Consider the following 23,300-nt stretch of genomic DNA (forward strand, 5'->3'; position numbering starts at 1 on the left):
GACTGGTGTGTGATGCAAGATGTACAGTTCATTGAGCTATATTGTTCCTGCATTGATTTGAATACTGCATCAGAAATATTTTGTCCTTCATAAGTTATAAGTAAATGAATAGATTTGTTAATTACTCTTTAAAATCATACTTATGTGATCCACACTATTGCTTTACAGGTGCATTTGCAAAACCAAGTAACTCTGAAGTTATGCATGACGGATTGTTTTCTGTGTTGTGTTTTTTTTAATCCAATTTTAATGATACAACAGTTTATACACAGGCTTTTTCTTACCAGTGTTCTGCTTCAGGTGACATAGTCAGTAGTTTTTGTTTCTGAAATTAGAACAGCATTCATCAACTGCATAGTTTTTGAATGCAGCTTTATTATGTATCTAAATATGGAGTGGTCCAGTACTGTGGTAGAAGGGGGATAGTTTTTTTTTCTGCTGGCTCTTTGTCAACCAGAGAAGATTTTAATCAGACCCTGTATAAGTTGCAGTAGAATTTGTTAGAATGAATAAAGAGGTAATGAGAAATATTAGACAATTGATGGTGGTGATTAGCATTTGGCTGAAATACCAGTGGCAACTTAAACTGTGGTTTTATGGTATTGTCAGTGTTGTTTTCCTGAATGGCATAGTGAAATTAATGATGAAAGGACAGTTTCTTTCCTTCCTCTTTTGGATGAGGGTCATGACCTAGGGTAGCAAAGAAGAAATTATGCTTGTAGGCGTAGTGGTTGCCTTGGGACTGATGATTTTAACATTCATTTTCTCCTTCTACTTACTATACTTGTGTTTGCTTCTCTCCCTGCTGTGCCTGCAGAGATGAGGTGAGAGACCTAAATCCTGGCGAAGTCAGTGGGCTGAATGTCTCTCTGAGTCAGAGATTCTACATAAGGTTGTCTTCAGCAGTCCCAAATTCTTTGGGGTGCTGTACCAGTCAGTGGTCAGGGCAATCACGAGTTGTGGGAATGTGATTTGGACCAAAGCAGTGTTTGTCCAGTATGTATTATTTGGAGAGTCCTCTTCCTAAGGGGTTGAAAGGGTATTTTGACTAATGAGCACACAAGAGGAGTACAGGAAGGAGTTCAAGAATATCAAGTGAGATTTCTCATCTACTGTGACGTCTTGGACTCGAAATGGGTACTTTGCACTCAATCTCACTCTGTCTTGAAACAGCTACTACAGACATAATTGATCTGCGTATGTTAAGGCAAGTGCAGAATTAATTCCCCTGGCTGTCATTAAATAACACTAGCCTGAAATTTCACAGTCAGGCCCTTTATCTTGATAACTCTGTGGTCAAAAGAATCAGCTGCCAATGGACGAGAAAAGATTAAAACAGGTTTCCTGGAGAGGTTTTTCATTCTTTTGGTCTCTTTAAAAATTTTTTAAACCAATAAAATTTAGCAGTTTGGAAGATGTTATCTTTAGTGACTTAGGAGTCTAAGTGCCATTTTCCAAAGGAATTTGCAGGAATCAGTCTCACTGAATTTCACTAAGGCTCCATCAGGTAGCAGAGCAGAAATAGTTTTGTAATCTTAGGACAAATATTGCAGTTTAAATTCCACCACAGAATATACATTATTCAGTGAGGGTGTTTTGATGTTATTTGGGAGTTCTGGTGTTTGCCTGAAATGACAGTGGTTCAGAGTAAAGTCTAAATTCAGATCATCCATCTTTCTAATGGGTGCATTAAAAGTGAAGGTTATTGAATGCTACGAAGTGCTTTCTTAAATCTCATCTTTTGGAGTTGTTCATAAATTATTATAAATAGGAGGAGGGATATGACCCCATGTCTCATTCCCCAGATTCATTTATTACTAACTACAAAGGCCATGTTTGTTTGTTTGTTTATTTCTAACTAAATGAATATGTAACAAGTTATACAAATAGGGAAAACTCCAGAAAAAGAAATGAAACACAGAACACCTAGGAGTTCTCAGCAACTCTCTGGTTGAGGTGTTTCCTTGGCTTTTACTCTCTGAGCTGGAGCCAGCAGATGCGCCTCCTGGATCTGTGTTTCTCAGCCTCTTAGGTTGTTCAGGGAGTTTTATTTTTCATTTTCCTTAATGCTCACTGGATGTGTAATGTGTACAATAAATTGAAAAAAAATACTCCATGCTTCTTTTCCACAGAGATGTGCTTTTAATGTTAGTATCACTTTTGCTTGTCCTGATACAGAATTCAGAAGACAAAATGTTACAATTTCTGATCATGTTTTACCCAGGACAATTGTCTCAATTGCTTCTAGCTTCTGATCTTCATCAAAGATACATGTATTAATCCCCTTGAACATAATCAAGTCTAGTATGTCCTTAATTATTTGGCAGATCAGAATTGTAGAATGTGAGACATGAAATTACAGGTATAGTTGTCCCCTCTTTTGTGTGGCACATACCTTTATGCACTGGCAACGTGACTGGCAATGGAGAAGCTTTTTTGTGCTGAGTTGGTTTAGGCACTAGGTGACATCTTTAGTGTGGCTTAGTGTGTGGTTGCAGAAATGTTTTTGCTGTTTGCACGCAGGAGACCGTGCAGAAAGCAGGGAAAGGGAAGATGGTACTGTTTTGATGGAAGTGCTGATTTAGGTCAGATTAAGCAGAAAGTATGGCAAAAGAAATCAGTCATTTAAATTTCCTGAGTTTTTGTCCTTTTGATAGTAATTTTGCAAATAAATAGTTATTGCAAATTGTGTGAGATTTTTTTCTTTAACAGTAATCGAAAAATATAGGGAAAAGATTACAAAAATAGCCTTTGCTGTGCAGGTTTTCAGCAAGTATGGATATAAGTGGCTCTGTGAGATGTGTAATACAACTGTTTGAAAGTACAGTAATTATTTACAGAAAAGTATTTTGCTGTCACATCAGCTGAATGCACAGTTTGTGAATGATATTATCTCTGTTAAAACATCTTTCATTATTAGAAATATATTCCTTAACTATGTCCAGTCAAAGTTTCAGATTTCATGTTTTACTATAACTTTGTGGAAAAAGTAGTGTTAGTAATTTTGTAAATATGGAAAGTGTATGTTCCTTTTATCCTTGCAAAATAAAGAGTGTCATAGACTTCAAAGGGAAAACACAGTTTAGTGAAAATGGAAAAATACATGCAGCAAAATTCAATAATGTGACAGGAATTTAAGTAAAAGAGCAGTTTAATACTTGCTTTAAATTTAGTCATTTATATACGATAACTCTAGAGTCTGAAAACTCTTACCTACTAGCAGTCGGTTCCTTTCGACAGAATTGGAGTTAACTTAGTACTAGGAAAGCCCCATCTGTATCTCAACTTATAACCTTAAATTATATGCTGACCTGGCAGTAAAATGATGTGAGAAAAGTCATAAATTTGACCTTTGTGCATATCGTGTTTCTTAATGCAAGCACCATATCCTTATTCTTTGTAGTATAGATTTCAGTATGCTACTATGTATTTGCCTTGGAATAAAGTGTGTTTGATATGTATATGCAATTGTTCTTACTAATGATGTGTACTAAAAACAGAAAAACAAGGCAAGAAAGGAGATTTGACTTAATTTAGTGTACTTATATATGCTTAATTCTCATGTTTTATAAATTTCATTCAAAGGTAAGTGATCTTACTGATAGCTGAATGCCAAGCTAAACTGTAACAACTCCATTGTTGAAAAGTACACACAAAAACCAAACTGTGACCTGAAAAGTAAACTTCCAGAGGATTATATGAGAAAGTTTACTTACACATCAAGTATCTTAGTTGTAATTGTTCTGGCAGTTGATGTACATAAAATGAACAAAGTGGCTTGGCCCAGTATTGCATTAACAGTTGAATAAATTAATGCATTCTCCATTGTTTATTTTACCTCCTAAAGTGTGAAAAAATTGCACCTTTGAACAGTAAACTCTATTGCCATAACCATCTGTTTGCAGTTTCATTACAAACTCCTACCAGAATAACGCTCACTTTGAAGAGAAAATTGATATGGGTTGTAAAAATTACAGTCTATGACCTTAGGTTTTATGTCTCTTGAGGTATCCATGGTGTGGTCTCCACTGGTATACATTATGATTTCTTCAAAAAGTAACTTTGTGTCTTCCAGCTAATTTCAGATAAGAAGTCCAGTTGTTCAAGATCCTTATGCATAAAATGAGTGTAGTGGAGACTGCAGCAACTTTGCTTTGCTTTGCCCTGCTCAGAACTGCTGTGTCAGCTGGAGCTGCCGTGGTGTTCTTTAGTGTATGGCATGATTTGTCCCCATGAACTTTGCTAGCTTAATCTTACTTCTGAAATTGTTAATATTGTTAATTAAAGCCCATTAACAGCAGTAGTATTGTACTTCAGATAAAATGTTCATTTTTAATGTTGTTGAAAAGTCATCAGTTTGTGTATTTTCGGATGCAGATTCCACAAAAGCACTAAAACCAGTCATTTCTAACTGAAACATTTGAATAGGGTAAGTTAAAAACTGGAAAATGCCATTATTTGTAATCATGATGCTTTTAAAATAAACATTCTGGGTAGTTTAGTAATGAAATCTTACAAGCTTTGTTTAAAAAACAAACACTCACCCCCCCTTCCTCCTGAGCTTAAACAGTGGCTTGTTTAAAAAACAGTAAAATTCCATAACACTTAAACTCCTTTGAAGTAGTTCTTCAACATCAGCAAGTAATTCTGCAAATTGCTTTTGAAGATGAGGCTTCATTTACTCCAGCGTGTGCAGTCTGATGGAATGGATTAGTGGGTGTGGACTGAAATTGTAATTCAGGCTTTTTTGTGTGCATATGTCTTTCTCTAGAACGCTCCTTATCAGATACATCTCTATCCTCTTGGAGTAATTTTGAATAGACCAAGGCTGTTCTGTTTAATAGTCATTGGTGAAAACTTGGTATGTATATAATGGCATTACATTCATTTTGACTACTAAAAATCATTTTTTTCACCAGTTTTTATTGTAGAGCACTTTTTTTTTTTTTTTAATCAGATCAGTTCCCAGAACCAGCTTTCTGTGTAGTTATACAGATGTCAATGATGAGGTAGGGGTAGAACAGACATGTGCAGCTGGGGTAGAAAAAGGGGCAGCCTGGATTTAAATTGACTTACAGTGTTACTGCACTGTAGGACTACTGCACCCTAGGACTGAGTGAGTTTAACACCAACACTTTGCATTTAAATTACTAGTTATGTAATATGGTAGCCAAGCATAAGACAGTTCCCTAATACTGATGTATACATTCAAAAGGGAAAAAAAAAGGGCCAGGCACTCAACTAATGCAAATTAGAATTAATTTATTGGGGTTCCAGGGTTTTTTTTTTCAATTGAGTTGCATGGGGTTTTGCCAGCTAAAAGTGCTTCCTTTCATTTTGAAAGATATGTAATACTTTCTATGAAACTTCTAATTATATAAAAAGAAGACAGCTTTCTCCCTGCTCATGACAAATCAAACCTTTAAAGGAGACAAAAAACCTATGATAAGTCATTATTTCAAACAGATTTCATATGCAAAATAGTCTGTTCAGGACACGGCTTTTCTTTTAGATGAAGAAGTTGAATATTAATTGTCCTTGAATTTTTGACTGTTCCTTTGCACTGGTTTTTTTTGTGGATGAAGAAGCTTTTTAGATACAACATGGCAGCTGTCTAGCTTCTATAAACAAAAACCCACCCCACTAACTTATTAATCCAATAAAAATATTCAACAGGAAGCAGTGAAACGTTTAAAGGGTATGGAACAGGTATTTTATTTTATAATTATTTGGAAGACTTCACAAGTCCAAACTTGCTTTAGTTAGCTTTCTCTGTTTTATTTCTGTTCTTCATACAGGTTCCACATTATCATGTTGATTATTAACGCTTTATTTCTATAAAAAAATCTCAAACTATGGATTTTTGGGGGTCAAAGCTGGTGGTTTATTTTTTTATTTATTTACATAATTTGTGTGTACGGCATAGTGCTGAAAATACTATGAAAAATATTCAGACAGTGCAAGGTAATTTGTTCACTGTGGTGGGTTGACCCTGGCTGGATGCCAGGTGCCCACCAAAGCCGCTCTGTCACTCTCCTCCTCAGCTGGACAGGGGAGAGAAAATATAATGAAAGGCTCATGGGTTGAGATAAGGATGGGGAGATCACTCACTGGTTACTGTCACGGGCAAAACAGACTCAACTTGGGGAAATTAGTTTAATTTATTACCAATCAAATCAGAGTAGGGTAATGAGAAATAAAACCAAATCTTAAAAACACCTTCCCCCCATCCCTCCCTTCTTCCCAGGCTCAACTGCCGGTTTTCTCTACCTCTTCCACCCAGCAGTGCAGGGGGATGGGGAATGGGGCCTGGGGTCAGTTCATCACACGCTGTCTCTGCCGCTTCTTCCTCCTCAGGAGGAGGACTCCTCACTCTTCCCCTGCTCCAGCGTGGGTCCCTTCCATGGGCTGCAGTCCTTCAGGAGCACACTGCTCCAGCGTGGGTCCCCCGTGGGGTCACAAGTCCTGCCAGAAAACCTGCTCCAGCGTGGGCTCCTCTCTCCACGGGTCCACGGGTCCTGCCAGGACCCTGCTCCAGTGCAGGCTTCCCACGGGGTCACAGCCTCCTTCGGGCACCCACCTGCTCCGGCGTGGGGTCCTCCAGGGGTTCAGGTGGAGATCTGCTCCACCGTGGACCTCCCTGGGCTGCAGGGGGACAGCCTGCCTCACCAGGGTCTTCCCCACCGGCTGCAGGGGAATCTCTGCTCCGGTGCCTGGGGCACCTCCTCCCCCTCCTTCTGCACTGACCTGGGGGTCTGCAGGGTTGTTTCTCTTACATGTTCTCACTCCTCTCTCCAGCTGCCGTTTCTGTGCCCGCTGCAACTTTTTTCCCTTCTTAAGTATGTTATCCCAGCGGTGCTACCACTTTCGCTAATGGGCTCGGCCTTGGCTGGCGGCAGATCCATCTTAGAGCCAGCTGGTATTGGCTCTGTCGGACACGGGGGAAACTTCCAGCAGCTTCTTACAGAAGCCACGCCTGTAACCCCCCCTGCTACCAAAACCTTGCCATACAAACCCAATACAGTCACTAATTGTATAATGGGAAAGTGAAAAGCATAAAGTATTCAGTCCTGAGTTGGTCCTGAAAGTACAGCTTCTGTGGGCACATCATTGTGGACACTGGAAACATTAGGTATTGATTATATATAACAAAGAGTTATAGCATTAATAATTCAGCTGGCAAGAAATGTTTTATATTAGATTATAAATCCTCATATGTTTCCACTGAAAACTGCTATAGATGTGAGATCAGATTCCATTAAGATGAAAAAAGAAGTGTAACAAGGAAATCTAAACTGATAGGAGCACTTCTTCTGTAGCAGTGGAGAAAGGAAGGGAAACGTTAGTTTACAGAGGGATGAGGGCTTAACTTTTAGCATCCAGTGTCTCCTGTATTGCTAGGTGGGGAAGTCCACTTTGTTTAGCCTAAGAACTGTGACTCAAGGAGAAGCGGCAGCTAATGCACATCTTCAGGGCGTATTTTCCCACTGTAGGAGCATATATTTATAAATCAAGAAGTACTGAATTACTGAGTTGGGTTTACTGTGAACTTACCTCTTGGCAGCTTTTATTGGTCATAAAAAGGTGAATATGACTGAAAAGCATTAAGCTAAGACCACTAAAGGAAATAAAGGTGGCAGGAGGTTGTAGGAGCTGGCTGCGTTGGTGCAGATTTTTGTCGGTCTTCATGAATCAGTTACTTGATTCCTCAAGCATGCTGCTCATCTGGATTAACCTGATGAAAACTAATCTAATAAGTGACAAGTTTGGTGTTCTCTTGCCATGCGGTTCTGGGCAACAAGTAGACACCTCAACAAGAGAATGAGTAGTGAATTTCCAGATAGAGGCATTGCTGTGCACTTTGATATTAAACTGTGTAGATAAATTTATAGAAGATTGGTTGAATGTGAAAACAAGTGCAATAGAAAAGCAAGTTTTACATGTTTTTTTAAAGAAAAACATACAGTTATAGCTTTTAAAAAAATTTTTGAGAACAGAAAAAACAAAATCTGATTATTCCCCTAGGGAGTTTTACTGTTTTGTTACATGTAAATCATTAAACAAGGACCGCACACTTGCTTGGCTTTGCTGACTCTGGTTTAAGACCGTTATTTGCCAATTAATTCTCTTATCTGTTTTTCTTTACCTATAGTGTTGTTATTTTATTGCATCAAGAATGGTCATAATCCCTTTGCATTAAGGACATTAACTGCTTTTGTGTCTTAGGAGTGTGGAAACAGAGTAAATGAAGCAATGAGGACAGAGTTATTTTTATGTTATAATTGCTTCAACTTCTTGAGTTGGGTTTTTACACAAACATGGAACATTTGCTTCTTGGATGACTGCTTTAAACCCAGTCCAACTGGTAGAGGCTAGGGGATCATGACTGTTGTTTGTCATTTTAACCCTCGTAACTTGTGCATGTAGCTTATCTATACCATAATGTATTTGTCATTTTTCCTTAACTGCCTCTGTTTGTTTACACCAACTTTTGTCTGGGCTCTAACTGAATTGTAAGATCATTGAACAGGAACTGTTCCCACTACATATGTTTAGTGCCTATCACAATGGGTCGCCAAACGTCATGTTGTCTCTCCTGTAATGTAAACAGTAAGAAGTTAATCATTGTCACGGACAGATTTTTTTTCTCTTTTAGTGGCATATGTGAGGTTAGTTTCTTATTTGGGGCATATATCTCTGGCATTTTAAGTGATCTGCCTGTGTGGCCTGTTAACCAGTGTCCTCAAAAATCTGTAATAGAAGGTATGAACCCTTTTTACTGAGGTGGTTTTGCTGTGACTTTACAGTTCTTGGCCACTTTGGCTCTGTTTGTCCAAGCAGAAGTTTTCTGTGGATAAACACTGGAGATGACATGGGGCAGTGCCTTTAATTCAGTCACTTTTTAAATTATTAAATACTTAAATAAGGCAAATAAGATAGGAGAAGCTTTAAGTAGATTTTAGGTAAAGATTGTTTCTGCTTCAGTCACGTGTTGTCTGTCCAGAGCTCATTACCAGAAGTCATTTAAATCAGTGCAAATCCAACATAAATTTTGATTTGTTGAATGGTCTGAACTCCACAACAGAGTAACTACAGGAAATCTGTTACTGTAAACCTGTGTGTTGAGGATTTGTTTTAGACACCCTTGCATGATGTTCTGAAGGAATTATTACATAAAGGAAGCATTTAAAGTGGTTTTGTGAGAGTTCTTGCACCTGTTACACCCACATGTTTTCAGTTTACTCTCAGAATAAAACTTTTAATAAAATCTAAGAAGTATAAAACTTTAATTATGCATGTTTAAAACATACATGTAATACAGTTGGCATGTAGGTGTTTCAGAAGCTATCAGTCAATTGTTTTATACATAAAACAAGCAAGGCAAACTTCTCTGTGCAGCTGCTAGACTTCAGCACTGGTTCCTTGAAAGGAGATAGATCAGTACTCATAGAAGACTTGGCCTTTCTCCTCAGGTAGCCAACTATGACATAGTGCTTCTGTTTTATGAGAAACAGTGAATAATTGTTTCACAGTCACCATCTCCATGTCTTTCATGATTTTACAGACTCCTGCTATGTCAGCCCTTAGTGTGGCACTGTACCTAGGTTACCTTTAGCTGCATGGCATGGTCTGCTGCACCACTATCCCTTTCTCTTCCTCATCTCGAAACTCAGCAGCATTGGAAGGGTGCAGGTCTTCTTATTTATAACTGGGGCACCACAACTCTAATTCACTTCTGTTATTTCTAAACAGAGCCCATTCTTTGGAAGAGTCCTTGGAGATGGTCCTTGAGGAAAGGCCTACATCTCTCTCTCTAAAATTGTGTTTAAGTATTTATTCCATCCATTTGAAAAAGCTGCATCTACAGAGAAATTGTCGTGAGTCCCAGCAGGGCTGTACTCAACAGTAGAGACCACAGCCAGACTGAGAGGGGGGTGGTTTGTTTGGTTTGGGGGTTTTTTGAACACCCAGGATGGTATCAGTATAAGACTGAGTATTGGTACATGTGGAGACACATTTACCTGACGTACGAGCTGGTTCAAGAGCTTCTCAGGTGGCAGACCATGTATAGGTGCTGCCCTCAGGGAAAAGAGGGAGAAAGTCATTCAAGCTGCTACAAATGAAGAGTAGAGGGAAACTCCTAGGCGACTTGTTTCAGAGCATGTCCAGGGTCTGTCACATGTGGAGCACACCCGGTATCGCCATAAGATCGGTGCCAGTGAATGTTTCTTCCTACATCGTTAGCATAAGCTGTTCTTTTTATCTTCTTGATTGTCTAGCCTGGGCTAAGTCTTAGGTGAGTTTATCTCGTAAGAAAAAGTTATCCTTTCTGTAGGTATCCTGACAGCAATTTGACATGTTTTTCAGACATTATATTGCCTAAGATAGTGGAAGAAAGCAGAGGACAGCGATATCCCTGGTGCAGTGATTCTTAATGCATTTTAGCCAGAGACAGAGAGTGTAGGTGGGAAAAAGAATGGTATTTTGATTATAGGCTGCAGACAAGTCCAACTTATCCATAACAGACGGTGTGAACAGGCTTCTGCCTGTAATTATGGCAATGAGCAGGTGCAGGAAGAGTCTTAGGAAAAAGATTTCAAGGATGGAAGCAGGACTGAGAATGTTGAGATCAAGTATGGGTGGCATCATAAACAGCTCTCTGCTGGTAGGAGTCACATCTGCTGAACTTGCATCCACTGTCAACACTTGTCTAGCAGAGAACTCTTTGCAATGCATGGTTGTCCTGGAATCACTTGAACCAAAACGGATTGAGTTTTGCTTGTGCAGACTGTCAAGCTGGTAGCATACTGTTGTAGTTCTAAGTTGTCAATACCATTATCAGGTCAGTCTTACAAGATGAGCAGGACTTATGACACAGTCTTGCACATTGAGATGGTATAGAAATGTCTATTTGTACTTGCTTTTTGGGGTTGGGGGAGGGCTGTGTTTAATTTGGATGCCTTTTTGAGGGATCTTTTGACACCCTTCAGCTGTCTTTTGTCAAAGGCTTGGAAGAGTATTCTTGGGAAGCATTGCTGTATGCTTCCTCTGTTCTTAAATTTTCCTTTTGCTGTTAGAGACAGGATACTAGGCAGGATGGACATCTCATCTGACCTGATACAGCTTTCTTATGCAATTTTTGCTTATGTAAGTAATCTGTATTCTGTGTAATATGAAACGAAGTTGTCCCACATGCTGCCTCTCTTGGAATACAGCTTTATTAATTTACACATGTAGCGTCCGCTACATATCAAGGTGCCACGCTTAGATCACTGGTCGGCCCGGACCAGGGAAAGAGACAGATAACACACACAGTGTGAGCGCCAACTTCCGCCTTTTATTGTGCAGTTAATTGCTTTTATACTAACAAGGGGAGGCGGGATTACAGGTACATCACAAGGCTGCGACTAACCCTCTAACTTTCCGTGACATCGCGAGATCTTCCGAACGCCGAACCCTACATACACATACTATATGTACTAGTTCAGCATTGCAACATTGCAGAACCTGATCACTGAACACAGAACTAGAGTGTGATTACTTTGTGATTAAAGATTTACCAAATCAAGTATGTGTTACAGAAGGTTGTTGCAGTATCAGAACTGCTGTTCTGAACAGATAAAAATTAACATAAAATAACTTTTGACATGTTTGTCTTTATAAAACATCACAGGACACATTTCCTATTTGAAGAATAATTTTTTAAAATCTTTCTCAAATGTAAAAACACACTTCTTTCTCCTTCCTGTTGTCAGTGTTTAGACCTCCCAGCGATCAATTATACTTATTTCTCTCACTTCATTGAGAGGTACTTTGATTGTTCCTTATTAGACACTAGAGAATGGACTATTTTATAATAATGCAAATATATATGTTTATTAAAATGAAGAGCATTAAGGGTTTGAGAGGGCTTTTGTATTTCACAAAGATACTTCTCTTTTTGGGGAGTGATGTTGACCTTTGATACCTTTAATTCTTTCCAACTATCTGTAACTGTGGTGATAGGAGAGCATTGTCAAAGGCCAGGATATAGGGAATGGAACAGTTTAACAAGTAATCATGACTACTTGGCTTTTAAAAGCATGAATCTTGATCAGTTTCAGCAATTAATATTTTTGTCTTAAAGAGAAGATAGAGATATTACATACAGCTTGATATAGTTGGTTAGAAACTGGTTAGAATTAATGTTCTGTGAAGTATGTAAAGCAGCATAAGAACCATTGGTAACTGTTTACATGCTATTAATAATTAGCAACCTTCATAGGAAAGAACCGCGCATTGGGTACAATAGAAACTCAACTCCATACGGTTGGGTTCAAATTACATTTGACTTGGACAATAGGGCATGAATGGGGCTCATTTGAGTTTCTGCCACTGTAAACAATGAGATGTTGGAATGTTTCATTTGTTTATTGATTTATTTATTTGGACAGGTGCAGGTTGATCATATGAAATAATTTTTTATTCAAATATAGGCAGAAAATAGCTTAACAAACATTGTCCAGTCAGAGTATATGATGATAACCAACATCTTGAATGGACAGACTCAAATTAGTTTAGCCTGTGGCTGGTTTTGAATTTGGGTCTTAAACTAATCAAATCATGTTTTAGGGAAAGCGCTTTATGTGCTGTCCAGCCACTTGGAAAATAGAAAGTACAGATTTTATTTTCTGATTAATTTCTTTTTAGTTCTTTTTTTTAACTTTCTGTTAAAAATTACGTGCACGTCTGTGAAGTAGGTTCTGTTAATGCTAATGGAGCTCATCCTTGAGAAGAGGTCATTCAAATCTGATGTATCCCATCTGGATGAGGATGACTCTCTAGGGTGTAATTTTCCTCAGCTATTTGAAACCCTTTCATAAGTGCTCCAAAGCAATCAGGTTCTATAATTTGCAAAATGATGGCAGGAGGAAAGAACCAGGAAGATTGTTGCTGGGATCATACGTTAGGAAGTAGTATCACAGGACTAATAGCCTAAATTAATGCAAGGAGAGCCTTGATTCAGCCCTTTTTGTCTTCTCCATCAGCTGGACACCTGCATTTCTCCCAAGTGGACACTACAAAGGGAGAATGGATGATGGTAGCACATCTTACCATTTGGGGCAGGGGAAGGTTGAAACTGGAAAAGCAATATGAAGGTACATGCAGAAGACATTATCATTGATCCACAGTTTCCCAACTCACTCATGTCAAATGGAAAATTGCACAGCAATATGCAGACGAGAAAATCCCACAAATACATGTCTTACAGGTGGAAATAAACCTACAAAAGGATTGAGCACATGTTACACATTTAATACCTTACATTATCTTACCACACAATATAGCCTATGCTATTAGGTTCATGTGTTGCAACTGTGTGTTGTATCATAGTCCTTTCAAAGTTGTTCCTCTATCTCTCACCAGGTGGAATGAATTGGATATACACCCAGCTTGATAAACAGCAGCTTTAGTAGTTCAGTTCACACTGAGAATTTGCTGTCTTTATTCCTCTTTCAACATTACGTTGCATTTAAACAATGACAGGACTTCTCTTCTAATGCACACGTTTGATTCCTGTCAGTCCTAACAGAAGGTATGCACCGACACCAGTGGAAGAGTACACTAGAGTTTCTCTTGAGGTGAACAACTGTTTATAATTAGAGTTGTGGGAATGAAGAAAAACCCAGCTAGCAAGCAAACAGTCACTCTTCCAAAAAGCTTGGTAAACTCAAAAAGCTCAGGAGCTTACTCTCTGAACCAGAGTGCTTGTTATCTAATCCCCACCAGCTGTTGTGTACTTGGTAGCCATGACATCTGTAATAGAGCTGAAGGGCCTGTCTATATTGGTTGGCACCTTTACCCACCAACCGAACTTAATTCTTCTTTCACTGCTCACATTTACCTGCTTTAAATCATTAACCAGTTGCTCAGTGTTTGATTATCCATTTAACCATACTTTATAATAGAGAGCTTGTGCTGCTTTTCACATTAAGCATATTTTAGGTATGTAGGTTTTCAGCAAGTCTAGTTTTTGTCTTGCTAATAAGAGAAAGATATCAACCAAAAGAATTTCCTCTGATTGCATACTGATTCCTTATATAGACTTAAAACTGACCTAGGAGTGAAATCTCTTGAGTTGTATTTCAGCTGAAAAATACCATCACATTTCTAATCAGCAGGGTAAAGAATTATATACATGTGTCTGTTAACTGGTGTGCATGAATTGGTATAGGTGATTATAGAAGATAGAATATAAATGTAAGCAACTGTGTACGTGTTGATTGCTGGAAGAATGCTTGCTCTCAGGGATCAGCTTCAACTGTGCTGTAGGAGATGTCATTCTTCTTAAGATAGCAGAGGACAGAAACTGGCCCAACTTGAGAAAATAATCCATTTTATGTCTCCCACTTCTTGGGTGAGTGCTGTGACTTCAAGCTACTGTTAGGCAGTATCCTCACCACCACAAGCAGCGCAGAGTAACAGCTGTTGTGTAGAATGGAGTGCGATCTCTTCATGTTAGGCATATCATGGACAAAACTACTATTTTGGGCCTTGTAAGGGGTTAGAGGGACGGATGTCTTGTTCCTGGATCCCCAATGAGTTTAGTTAGGAGGTAAGTGCTGAGCTGTCCTCCTAAGATAAGACCATTTCTGGACATGGAAGAACATAGATCTATGGGTTATTTTACTGGTTAGAACTTAGCTGCTTGTAGCTTCCTAGCACCTGAATGATTAGATTGGGTATCTGACATTGATACTGTGGCCAAAATCTGGCCCGAAGACTACCATAGTCTTTAAGTTAGTTGTCAGCATAGTATTGTGGATCTAAGATTTTGAACTGTCATAAAACAAGTCTCAGTATCTATAATACTTACTATCAAAATCCAGAATAATGGTCTCATAAATAAAACCAGCTATACCAAGTTTTCAAAGAAATGCCTGTTAAATTTTGTTAAATTTCATTATAGTCATTTTTCATTTTGAATTAATTTTACTGATGCATTTATTTTTTTTTTTCCCCCAGAATGGCACTAAGAAGTTCTGGGATTTTATGAGGACGCATGACAGGTAACGGGTGGAATCATGTTATTTCCTTTTGTGTTTATGTTGTATTTCATACTATATTCTCTTCCATTGGTCACATCTTGTTGATGTGGAGTCACTTCTTTTTCCTCCAATTTCCTCTTCAGTTTTCACTTCTTGTATAATACTTCCAGGTAGTTCTCTACTATTTTAGATGGAGTTAGCAGAAATTTTTAAATCTCCTCATGGTTTATTATGTTTTCAGAAAGTTTTATCTGTGCTTGACTTTTCAAATATTAGAGTTTTGGCATATGATATATTGTACATTTTAATGATTACATAGAAGATGGAACTGAAAGTTTGGATTGCATGAAATTTTCTGAGTGTGCATATATCACCTGAAGGAAGGACTGTGCCCCCCACATACTTAACCCTGTCATTATTTGTGCCATTAAGTGGTCTAGTGCCAAGTATGTGACCATACTCTCTCACCTGTGAATATACAATGCCAGGTATTGCCTTTATATAAAGACTGTTAAAAAGCAATCTAAAGTTATGGTGATACTGTCTGATTTTTTTCACTGGCCATTACTTGGAATAAGGTAGAGATTCTGTTTTATGTTTGAGTAAATCCTAGTATAATGCTAACTTTTTTATTTTAATCCTCTCCATCACTGCTATATATGGATGTTTTAGGCAAAGCCTAATTCAAGTAACTTCACAAATGCCTGAAACCTTTCAGGCCCTCCATTCTGTACACCAAAACCCTCTCCTAAGCACACAGGAAGAAATGGATGGCCAGCAACTTTGTTCTGTCTTTCCAATTGTATTTTTCCTATCAGGGAAGAAAAGCAGTTAACTCCTGACTTCAAATATCTGTTCATGTAAAATTATAAGTAGTAGGGTATATGTGAAACAGACCCACTCTCAGAATTATGAAATACTAAAATATTCATATGTCTTTTTTAAAGTATAAATATTTTATCTAGTCACTGAATATTCAGGTATTAGAAGATAAAAATAAAAAGCAAAGGTAACAACATTTCCCTAGAAGAAGCTTTTCTAAATCTATTAAATGTAAAAAATGTAGCAAAACACTAATGGCAAAAGAAATTGTGATTTACAACCAGAACCATGTTGAGAGATGTATTCTTCTTGTGTGTGAAATAAGTAGGCAAAATCAATAGCATTTTTGGAAATTCTTCTCTGTTGGAACCCTCTAAATCCTTACAGTGAGTCTTTTTGGGGGGGTACCTGGGATGGACATAAAGTGACAGCAACACTTTTTATCAATATAAAGATTATGAAGGTAAAAGTTCCAGGAAGACTGGGAAAATATTAGATAGATTAAAAATGCCTGTACTGCTTGAGCTTGAGGACAGAAAAGGGAGTGATATTTCAATACTGAACTTCACACTTGCTTTTGGAATTTGCCTGGAAGACAGTTCTGTCTTTGCACTTTGTCTATCCATATGGGCATGTGCCTGAATTTATGATCGCAGATACAAAGGCTGAAATGATAATTGATTGCTGGAAATTTAATATATGCCCTGTACTTTCAAGTAAGTGAATCCAGCCTCAAGTCACAGTGCTGAGAACATGACTTCCAGATGAATAATTTGTATTACTATTTTTGTTTAAACTTTAGTTTATTGCTCTGTGATAATGTGTGAATATATCCAACTAACTGAGTGGGGTAAATATTAAAGGATCAGTTTTCCATGAACTTCTTGGGAACAGTATTTCTGAAGAACTTTTGTGGACATTTTTAAAATAGTTGAGAACATAACTGTATAAAAAGGCTACGGCCACATGTCATGCCAGTCATCTCTGGTCACATAACATTTGTTAGCTTCAGATGTACAACAGCTGCCATCCTAACTTTTTAGTGACTACCGTTGAACTGTAGAATGTCTAACGCTCTTTCACAAGTAAATTCAATGAAACTTCTGACACCAAAGGTAATAATGTGAACTTTCTGTATAGGAAATCCATAGGTTTACATAAACTCTATTTGTGAATATGAAGCCAATTATTATCAGATAAATTACTCAGGTTCAAAACTCCTCATAATGCATGAAAGCCCTACATTTTACTGTATTTTAGTAGGTGATGCTACTTATATGGAAAAGTCATGTTGTCTAGTTGCTGAAGTTTATAGAGGACTTCATACTTTGAGGGCTCTTAGAGGTTCATTACTCTTAATGAAGGATAAAATCTTGAAGAAGAGGAGGGGTTTCTGGGACACATGTCCTGTTGGTCAGGATTTCGTAGTGTGTATGTCTTCTTCAGGAAGTTTGTAGGTGTTTTCCATAATTAAGATCCCTCTTCTGTAATACTTTTTCAAAAGTATTCAAAACTTACTTTACTTCTGAAAATGCTGTAACACTGTTAAATGCTCCAAGTTTTTTTAATAAGGCTGTTTACCCAAATTGAACATACACATTGGAATGCCAGATCTGTAAGTACACATATATGTATTATATATTTACATATAATCGATATGTATAATGAATTTAATGATGCTGAATAAAAAAAAAAACACAACTGTGCTAATCATATATATAAAACCAGCCATTGAGCCTAACTCATGTCTTCATCTGTCATCCTCTTTCAGCAGCACAAGTAAACATGTGCTTAAGCCTGACTTCCTTGCTGTATGGCAGTGAACTGAGAGTTTGTATCCTGGGTTCCTTTGGGACCCCAGTGTTCTTTCTCATTCCAAAAGAGGTCAACATAAGCCAATATTCGATAGATTTATATTAGAATATAGACTTGGTACAGGAAAATATTTAGCAAGAGAGATGAAGTTATTTTTGTATAAATTTATCCTTTCCAACTGTTCAGATGAACAGCTGATTAAATTATACAAAGACAAAAAACATGAGGACTGCAGTAGTCATTTTGTTTGCCTTAAGTGTGAGTCACCTTTTAAAATCTCACTATATATTGCAGTAGGACAAGATCATTTAACCATATGCAAGCAGGTATAATGCTAGCACAAGCTGAAATAGCAGAATTTTTATTAGATACTACTTTTTTGTTTGTTTTCTTTCTTCTTAGTTATTGCAGATCTGGGCTTGAGTCTACAGTGTGTGGCTTCTGAGCTTTCTTAAGATCAAGACTATTCAGAACTTGAGTGTCAGTGCTAGAGTCATCTCTGCTTTACATAGTTTGTAATTTATGCTGAACAAATAATTGCTTACTCTCAATCCCTCTGTTTTAGGGTGGTTTCATGGATTCCCGAGAAGGTAAACACACACAGTCCTTGGGTCAGTATGTTAATAGGTTTTTTTGCCTTGTAAGATACCCTTAGTGTAACGCATGTGTGTAGTTAATAAAATGCTTGCTTTTTGCCTTATAGTCAGTGTGTGTGTGTTTAGCTTCTCAGGAATCCTCAAAACCACCCTAAAACACCCTCCATGCCATTTAAAGACCAAGAAAATAAGTTTTGTGCAAAATTATTACTGGTCATACAATAAACTGTTACCAAGTCAAACCTTCAAAACCTGTGCTGTCAAAAGTCAACTGAGCGTCAGCATAGACAAAAGAAGCAGCATTTCTTACCATATTTAGGTTGAAATTATAACAGAAGGAAGACCCAGGACACAAAGACATACCCATGGAAAGTAGTTAAGTCCTGAAACGCTTTGCCCAGAGAGGCTGAGGAACCTCCATCCTTGCAGAAATTCAAACCTTGACTGGACAAGGCCCTGAGAAACCAGACCTAACTTAGAAGTTAGCCTGATTCTGAGCAGGAGGTTGGATCAGATGATCTCCAAAAGTCTCTTACAACCTGAAGTTTTCTACAATTTTATAAGTAAAGTACTTAATGGATGTTACTGTTCTCATCTGACAACTGTAAAAAATTTGTAAACTTGTCAAGTCATTTTTCTATTGGAAAATAATGCGTTTACTATCATTCTTGTCCTGCGGGGTAACTTTCAAGTTAATATTTCTTTGAAACATGGAGATGAACATTATCAGAGCTCATTGCAAGGTTTTATCATGTTATTAGAAACAACAGTGGAGATTACTAAAAATGAATGAAGAAAAATAAAAATCCTTCATTACCTCTTTTCAATTGTAATTATTGAGCAAGTTTATTGAGGTCATGCTTGTAAGTGTTACATAATTCTGACCTGTTGTGTTAGGCAGTGACACACAGCAAAGAATGCTTTCTGCAGTTATTTTATTCACTGCTTGCTTTTCTAATTGTTTACTTTTCCTCTGAATACTCAGCTGATACATTTGCTCATTATTAAACATATCCTTCTGAAAATCAAGTGGAGTGCAAGCGACAAAAATTTAAATGCAAGGTGTATTTCAAGATGCTTCTTAGACTTTGATCTATTGGAACTAGTTAGCAATTTGTGGTGGTGTGATTTGCGGGGGGAAGGAGTTGTTGATTTTTTTATAAGGTCATTGCTTTTAAAAATAAAAGAATTGATTGTTGATTTTTTTATAAGGTCACTGCTTTTAAAAATAAAAGACTTGATCAGAAGGACATTTTCCTTCTGCAAATTTATGGTGATTTTCTGTCAGAAATAGAAACGTACCAAATATTACAATGTAATCATCAATGCCTGTAACAAAAAATTATTCTCTAAAACCAGCCTCACATTCCAGTTATATTCTCCCTCATCCTAATTTTGCTATATTTAGTACAGTAATAGCCTGAAATGTAATACTTAAGTTTTACATTCATCTACTTTATAAAGCAATAGACCAGGTTCGTTTCAGGTTTCAGCAGCTCCCCTTGAACAGATTCAAGGCTTTTAAAAGACATAATTTGGGAACAGATGAAGGTCAGTGTACAGTCATGTGCTGGCTTTTGTGCTTTGAGTAATAACGTTCAAGAACAGGAACATAACCATACCTTTTGCTAGTTGACAAGTAAAAGGACAGCTTTCCAATTGCACTGTGAATGGATATAAAGCAAAATTATGGCTACTTCTCTATTTAAAATTAAGACAAATTCACTGTAAAGTATACTACATTTAAAGGAAGACAAATTTGAGGAGACTGAATTGCATGCAAGTTTGTTACATGAGTTCCTCTCAACTCTGAAAATATCATGTGACATGGAAAAGGCATTTGGACTAAAAAACTTACAACTCTGCATGTGCATTGTACCCTTTTTATGCCGTGTTTTTACCTACAAAGACATGTCACAGTGGCTCAGTAATAGTTCCCGACTTAAAAATTCTTAATGGAAAAAACTTAGACTCTTTTCTTATCTCTCTAAAAAGACGAGGAAATAATATTCCTGCCTTGTAAGATTGGCTTCTCTTAAGTAAAGAGATTAATTTATTCCACATTTAGAACAAATTAATTCTGAATTTAATTAAATAGTTTGCTCAGAAAAGAGGCTTTATTACTCTATCTATTACAAAGACAACTGAAAAGTGTAGTTTTCCGTCAGGAGGGAGTTTGCAGGATGAAGGAAACCAAGGCAATCTGCTCTTCGGCATGTTGTCTCCTGCAGGCACCAGCGCTGGGGGTAAACAGAAAGAGGGTCTCAAGGCAAGTGAAAAATCAACGTATCTCGGAACGGGAAGGTGAATATACTCAACCAGTCACCCTGTGCTCTGAAGTTACCTGGCCGAGTGCGGGCTTCTGCTTGCTGCTGAAGTTGGGGAGCGCGCCTGCACGGGGGGTAGGGAGGGATGCTGCTGCTGGCCAGCTGCATCAGGAGCCTGCCGCATCCCGGCCCCGGCCACCGGAGCCAGCCGGGTGATGGTCACCAGAGCCACGCCGGTGGCCTGGAGGAGCCGGGGTTGCTCTTCTGGCTCCGTGGCTGTAGCAGGCAGCTATGGAGACAGGGTGGAAGTCATGTGCCCTGACCACATTATAGGAGTGGATTAAATTCCTTCTCCTGTTTCATATGCCAGATCGTTTGGGCTTTATGGAAACTTAATCTTGTATGTATTTTTCTGGTTTATGTCCTGGTGTATTATAAGACACCATGAAATTTAACTCAGATGCCTCCTTTGTGCAAGAATTATCACAGTAGCTTTAAAATGGGTAAAATACAGCTTTTTAACATATTTATAGGTAAAAAAAAAAATCTTTCTTGGGTGGCATGTGCCTTTTATGTGCAACGATGTGCTGTTGTGCTGTAAACCTTGTATGTCTTTGTAATGTCTCCTCCGGGGTGTCAGTGGTGTGGAATTTTCCTGACTATCTTCAAAGATAGTGCAGAAGATAATGCACCATTTAAAATAAACTGGATGTAGTTCAACAAACAACAAAAATGATGAGAAGTTTAGGGAAATAATAGCTGAGAGAAGGTAATGATGGCTGGGCATGTTCATGCAAAGGATAACATAACTGAAGAGAAAAATTACTACTTATCACAAAAATGTAAAGGAATGTTATAAAGCAGGCCAGAATAATTTAATTTCATCAGTAATCAATGACAAAATGGTGTCTCATGTGGAAAGTATTTTTTAAATTAAACACTAAGAAACTGTTTTTAGCAATAGGCAATAACATAGTCTAGGAGGGCACATTTTGCAATCACTGTCATTGAAAACACTCAGGTCTAAACTTGATATCTGTCTATCAAGGATGCTATCAGGATAATGATATTTTTTCCTGGTATTAGAAGGAAAAAAACATAGTAGCCTATTAGTTTCCTTCAACCCAAGTAATTACATGATTTGTTTGCATATGATATTTGCAAATAAAATGCACTTAATGCTTGTGTTTTTTTGTTTTTCGTTTTGGGTTTTTTTTTAAGTGAAGACTTGACAGATCCTCTGCTTATGTGCCAGGAATTCTGCAGGCATGTTTACTGTCTTTTAAGATGTCTTATTATGTTGTTACCTTAGGATCCGATCTAAATAAAATCATAGCAACAAGGCAAAAATAAATGTATTTTCTGTAAAGTTATCAGAGACAAACACAAAATCAAAAGCCAAATTTTCAGATTCTCATTTCACGTTTTTGAGTATGTGATATGAAAGCACTGTATAGCATATAAGTTCTTCTCTGCCGTATCACTGAAATAGGGTAAAATGGCAATTAAATCTTTATAGAGGGCATTGCTTCATTAGGAAGCTAAATATTTGCCTAATTTTAAGAACGTAATCCATGAAAAAATCTTAAAACTAAGGAGTTACACAAGAGTTTTGGCTGGTGAGCCATAAATTTCTAAATACAGGTTTCTGGTATCCAGATTAGAGGCATCTTGTTTTTACAACTTTAGGGATTTCATTTTTTAGTATTTGCAATAATATGCAAAATAAGTGGATATGTTTATTCTCTTACAGTCACTGAAATCAGGAAGAGTCTTCGCTCTGCTTCTAGGTGGTTTTGAAATAAACCTGTTCTGTCTGAAGAGTGCCAAAGGTTTTTACATGGTCTAGAGACAGTAGCATGGTCATGGCCTACATTTGGGATTGGTAGAAATAATCTTAGGAAAGCTAGGAAATGTTCTATAATTGGCGTGCCTGTAGTTTTAGAATTTTATCTGAAAATACCTCTTGGAAAAGAGGAAACTATTGAAATTGTTATTCTAGAAATGGGAAAATTAGGTAAAATGTGAACAACTGCCAGTTTCTTGGTCTGTGTTTCTCACTAATGGTAGTGAGACTATACATTTAATACCTGGCAAAAGATTGTGTTATTCACTTCATATTTGGGTTTTGGTAGGTAAGAAACAAAATTGCTGGTTTGTCACTTACTTTAGCTAGGGCAGAACACTCGAGCTTTTTATTTTGTGAGTTGTCCTTGAAACCTGATACTCTTTTAAAACTTTGATTTTTGCCATTTCAGAATGGAGTCATACTTATGCCTTTTAGATGGATTATTTATTGGTTGTCTTATGTGATAGCATTTATAAATGGCAGTTTCACAAATAATTAGAAATTGGAACAAAAGCCCATCAGACTCTAACATCTGTTGCACATAATGCCCACAAAGCTTTATTTAATCAAATAAGTTAGCATAAAACCTGAATTTATTTATTAAAATATTTTGTTGAAGGAATCCCATTGAGATGCAATGTGTCATTTCCAAGGGTATCCTGGGATACAGGCCAAGATATGACACTTAAAGAATGTTATTGAGAGCAACGTGCTTTGATGTCTCATTTATTTTGCAGTTGAATTTACTTTCTATTTTTTTCTTTGTTATATGAAAACAGGGTGCTGGGAGGATTGTTTATTCCAAAGGAGTTGTCCTGCATCATATTGTTTAGTTGGGTACAAATTACTGCTTTACAAGTAGATAGAGATTATGTTTTAAAAGTGCATGTATATGGATTTTTAAACACTTCTTAATTCATTC

At 37.4% G+C, this 23,300-nt stretch overlaps 1 protein-coding gene across 1 annotated transcript in view; it reads left to right on the forward strand.

Annotated features, from left to right (window-relative positions):
* NUDT14 (nudix hydrolase 14) overlaps positions 1–23,300 on the forward strand; it is a 62,007-nt gene that overhangs the window by 14,750 nt on the left and 23,957 nt on the right. The window contains exon 2 of the mRNA XM_075029676.1: positions 15,007–15,050. Within this exon, the coding sequence (XP_074885777.1) occupies positions 15,007–15,050 (44 nt within the window). The remainder of the gene's footprint in view (positions 1–15,006; positions 15,051–23,300) is intronic.

The sequence above is a fragment of the Buteo buteo genome, chromosome 6 (genome assembly GCF_964188355.1).
Source record: "Buteo buteo chromosome 6, bButBut1.hap1.1, whole genome shotgun sequence".
In the NCBI taxonomy this organism is placed as follows: Eukaryota; Metazoa; Chordata; class Aves; order Accipitriformes; family Accipitridae; genus Buteo; species Buteo buteo.